At 40.1% G+C, this 4,487-nt stretch overlaps 1 protein-coding gene across 1 annotated transcript; it reads right to left on the minus strand.

Annotated features, from left to right (window-relative positions):
- Positions 1-375: 375 nt before the first annotated feature.
- LOC103308768 lies at positions 376-1,276 on the minus strand. Its single transcript, XM_008182782.1, has 3 exons — positions 970-1,276; positions 692-857; positions 376-604 (listed from the first exon to the last, which is right to left on the minus strand). Exons 1-3 carry the CDS (start codon positions 1,274-1,276, stop codon positions 376-378), a joined length of 702 nt encoding a protein of 233 aa, XP_008181004.1.
- Between the last annotated feature and the right edge of the window lie 3,211 nt (positions 1,277-4,487).

Genomic DNA, 4,487 nt, shown 5'->3' on the forward strand with positions numbered 1-4,487 from the left:
ATACAACATAAACAATTTCTTTATCTGATGGTCAACAGCGGAAGAGGAGCGATGTGCGCGAACGAGGACTTCTTCCCCGATCAGAAATTTTATAACTTTTCCACGACGGTCATGCTGAATTCGGCGTTCCTCGGCCTTAGTTCGTTGAACCTCGGCAGCCATCGTTAATTTGACCGTAAAGTCATCACTCCCTTTCGGCGGACATTCGACAGCTTCGTATATGGGACTGTACCTTTCTGTTTTCAAGAAAATCTCGCTTGGAGTGAAACCCGTCGATTCGTGAATGGTATTATTCAACACCCACTCAATATACTGAACGTATCGGGGCCACTCGGTATGGGATTGATGACAATGAGTATGGAAAAGTCGACCTAACTAACGCATAACCCGTTCAGCTGGATTGCTCTGATGATGATATACACTAGTAGTTGTTACACCTACACCAAGCGCAGTAAGACGAGCTCGCCACACATTGCTAACAAATTGGACCCCGTGATCCGATACAATGGTTTGTGGAGCTCCGTGGACTTCGATATAGTCGGAGATCATACGGTTTGTCACTACAACTGCACTGGACCGTTTGATCGTAAATAACCGGACAAATCTAGAAAAACAGTCGAGTACAACGAAAACATACATAACGTGATTCCACCCAGATGGCAATGGACTGTACAAATTAACACAGACTCACTGGAGGTGTGCATTAGCTAGTACATGTTGCATTTCACCTTCTGTTCTTACGGTACTAAATTTTGCACGTTGACAGGTGTCGCAACTTTTAACCACCCTACGGTCATTTCCACTTAGACCACGAAAATAACACACCTCTTGAATTGCTGCAATACATTTTTTCGGACCTACATGTCCAAAATTTCGAGATCAGCTCATCGACTCGATGTAGAGGCACACAGACTAGCCACCTATCCGAGTCGGGATGTCGATGGTAGAACAGAATGTCCCGATACATACAATACCGTTCAGCAATGGCACTTAACACGAGAGACTGATTGGACAACAAACCAACTACCTTCCGAAGCGCTGGATTCATCTGCTGTTCCCGGAGTATATGTTGAAAAGATTCTATACGAGATTGGTACTTGGTGAGTAACCTACGAGGAGTAACTATGAAAATACCAAGTGAATTGGATTGATTGTTGATTAGATCTTGATCTACCGGGTTGCGAGATAAAGTGTCGATTACATTGCTAGGTCCGGTGATATTGGATTCGCAGATCAAACTCCTGAAGAACAAGGGTCGAACGGGTGAGACGTGCATTTCTCAGTCAACATCGAAATAAAAACGTAAGTGCCTTGTGGTCAGTTAATACATTGACAGGGTAACCAAGAATGAACACACGAAATTTTTCACAGGCAAATACAATAAACAGTAATTCTAACTAGGTGGCACTGTAATTTTTCTCAGCGGAGTTTAAAGTTTGACTAGCAAATCCGATCGTTTGTCGTTCGTTGGATGTATCAGCCTGAAACAGTTCAGCTCCAAGACCACGATGACTGGCATCGGTTTGTAAATAGAACTCTGATGTGAAATCAGGATTGGCGAGGAAACGCTCGGTAAATGCAAATTTAACGGAATTGAAGTGGGCCACGTCTATTTCATTGAATCGCCACGGAACACCCTTTATCAGTAATGCAATCAATGGACCGATCAGAGAAGCGTGATGGTCTGTAAATTTCCTATAGAAGTTACAAAAACCTATAAACGACTGAAGATCTTTTTTGTGTCGGGGAACTGGAAAATCACGAATAGCTGACAACTTTGAAGGATCCATTGACATGCCTGAAGGCGTAATAATATGACCTAGAAACTTAATTTTATCACGGAGAAATTTACATTTGCTCAACTTTAAGGAAATCCCTGAGACAGCGATTTTTTTAAAGAGAAGTCGAAGGCGACGTATGTGGTTCTTCAAATGTCATTGATGATACCAACACGTCGTCAACGTAGTGTTCAACTGGATTGGAGAGAACTGATTCGAGCGCCTGTTGGAATGCTGTGTTTGAGATATTGAGCCCAAATGGTACGACACGAAATTGATATGTTCAACCGTCGTACACGAATGCGGTATACTTTCTGACGTCACGATGTAGAGCAACTTGCCAATATCCGGCCGTAAATCTATACTTGAGAAAATTGCTTTTCCACCAAAACTGGCAGGTAGTTCGTCGAGTGGTGGCGATGAGTCACGCATCGGCAGAATTATTTTGTTTACTCGTCTGGCGTCTAAACATATCCTAACAGAACCATCGGCTTTACCGACACATATAATTAGATTGCTATAGGGTGAAGTACATCTTTCGATCACCCCCCACTCTAGCATGCGAGCCAATTCCTTTTCAACTGCAGGACGTCGAGAAAACGGTCCTGGATATGGCGAAGATATCCTGGCAAGGTTGCCAACTGTAACGTCTCACACAGTAATGGATATGGACGGATCTTGAAAAGAATATCTTCACTGGCATTGAAACGACATGTAAACAACAAATTTAAAACAGGATGAGTGCGAAAAATGTGGTGATACTCGTGAAACAGGGCAATGACTTGTTCAAATTGGTTTGGCGAGAGGTTCTGGACCGATGACAGTTCAGTGATGTGGTCAAAGGGTTCTAAATCATCTTCAGGGGTCACCTGTAAGCTGGAGATCATATTGTTGTTTGTTGACGTTTGAAAATGCTGAGAAATCATTTCGAAACTGCCTATATGTTCAGTTATTGACCTCGGACAGTCTTGAGGTGAGATAGACAAGGTAAAGAGAGCACTCATACAATTAATTACATCATCAGGTGATTTTGAAAATAGTATATTAAGGTTCCAACGGGTGAGACGTACAATCCGTTTAGAGTAGTCTAGACACACTTTGTTCTGAGTCAACCAGTCATCTCCTAGGATAATGGAGGTTGCCAGATGTGGAACAACAAGACAAATGCAGTCAGTAGTATGTCCAAAAATGGAGAACGGTTGAGTAGTGACTTTCCTGATCGGTGCACACGAATTGCGTACCAAGTCAGGTAAACGAACCTTTTTGAACGAATTGCATCCCGGACGCAATTCATGTTACCTTTTTTTTCTACAGTTGAGTGGTTTTTAAAGTAAAAACATAATATCGTATATAATAAATCGTCATATATTCACATATTTTTAAAAAATCATAATATCATAAGTATAAATGGTCATATTCACATAATATCATTCAAAAAAAAAAAAATTTAAACTGAGCAAACATAATTTCACAAATCGTATATAATAAATCGTCATATATTTACATATTTTTAGAAAATTTAAATTGTAATATCATAGGAATAAATGGTTATATTCATATATTTAAAAAAAAAATTAAATTGTAAAATCATAATATCATAGGTTAGTAATTTAATTTTGTCTGTATTTATATTTATTGGCTAATATGTTTTTGTCCGGGACGCAATTCGTTCAAAAAGGTTCGTTTACCTGCTTTGCTACGCAATTCGTGTGCGCCCAGTTGTCGGGGTAGTGGGTGTCGGATTTGACGTAGTAGCATTCGTAGGTGGCCCCATGTCGGTTTTATCTTGCTGGAATAGACTATCGATCAAACGGTCGGGGGGACGAGTCTCTCGCTTGCCAGCTGTATACATCAACGACGAACAACGAAAACCAAGCAGCCAAAACGAAGACCGATTGCTTACTTTTAATGAGAGAAATCATGGAAGAAAAAAAATATGAATAGGATCACAATTTCGGACAAATATAGATTACAGGTTGTCAAATGTGAGATGACCTCGGACAAACGTAACTCGTATACGAATAACGAGGAAATACACAAAAAAACAATAAAAACCGGGTATCGATTTCAATAATAATAGAAATTAATAAAATATTATGGATGAATATCATCACCGGAACGTCGGGACGACACTCAGAACACGCAGCGCATTGGTAACATATCCGAAAATCACCTTGGCCGGTAGGTATAATATTTTAATTCAAATAGACAGAAACTATCTCAGCAAGAAATAATTACGGAGCAACAAACAGAATGTCATTGAACGACTTGCATTGAAATATAAAAAGTAAAAAAAAAACAACAACAAAATGTATAAAATAATTCCCTACACATATAAATAGTGGCGAATGCTCAAAAATTCGACGAAAAATTCATTAGATGAGGGAAGGAAAAAAATATATAAATTGTTCACCCCACCAAACATCAACACTCTATCACCCTGGTACACCACACTCGTATCGCACCGAGGACCTAACAGCACGTATGTGAAACGTACTCATGGAATTACACAGACGTGTGACAACCTATGACGCGAGCGATATACGTGCGCTCCGGTCACCGCGGGATATACAGCTTATGGGCAACTTAAAGCTAATCGTCAATGTGTGCACGGATCTAACGTGGGTAAAAAAATTTTAAGTCTCGGTCTACCAATCGTGATCAGATAATATCAGCGATTATCATTGTTAGTAAACTAGAAATGGAAAT

This window comes from Acyrthosiphon pisum, chromosome A1 (genome assembly GCF_005508785.2).
Source record: "Acyrthosiphon pisum isolate AL4f chromosome A1, pea_aphid_22Mar2018_4r6ur, whole genome shotgun sequence".
Lineage (NCBI taxonomy): Eukaryota > Metazoa > Arthropoda > Insecta > Hemiptera > Aphididae > Acyrthosiphon > Acyrthosiphon pisum.

Excerpts from the sequence above, each read along its gene's own strand:
- LOC103308768 (XM_008182782.1), bottom strand. The coding sequence starts at position 1,276 with ATGCACGTCTCACCCGTTCGACCCTTGTTCTTCAGGAGTTTGATCTGC. Across the intron at positions 858-969 it reads TGCCATTGCTGAACGGTATT|GTCCGAAAAAATGTATTGCA; the intron begins GTATGTATCGGG and ends TTGGACATGTAG. Across the intron at positions 605-691 it reads CTAGCTAATGCACACCTCCA|ATTTGTCCGGTTATTTACGA; the intron begins GTGAGTCTGTGT and ends CTGTTTTTCTAG.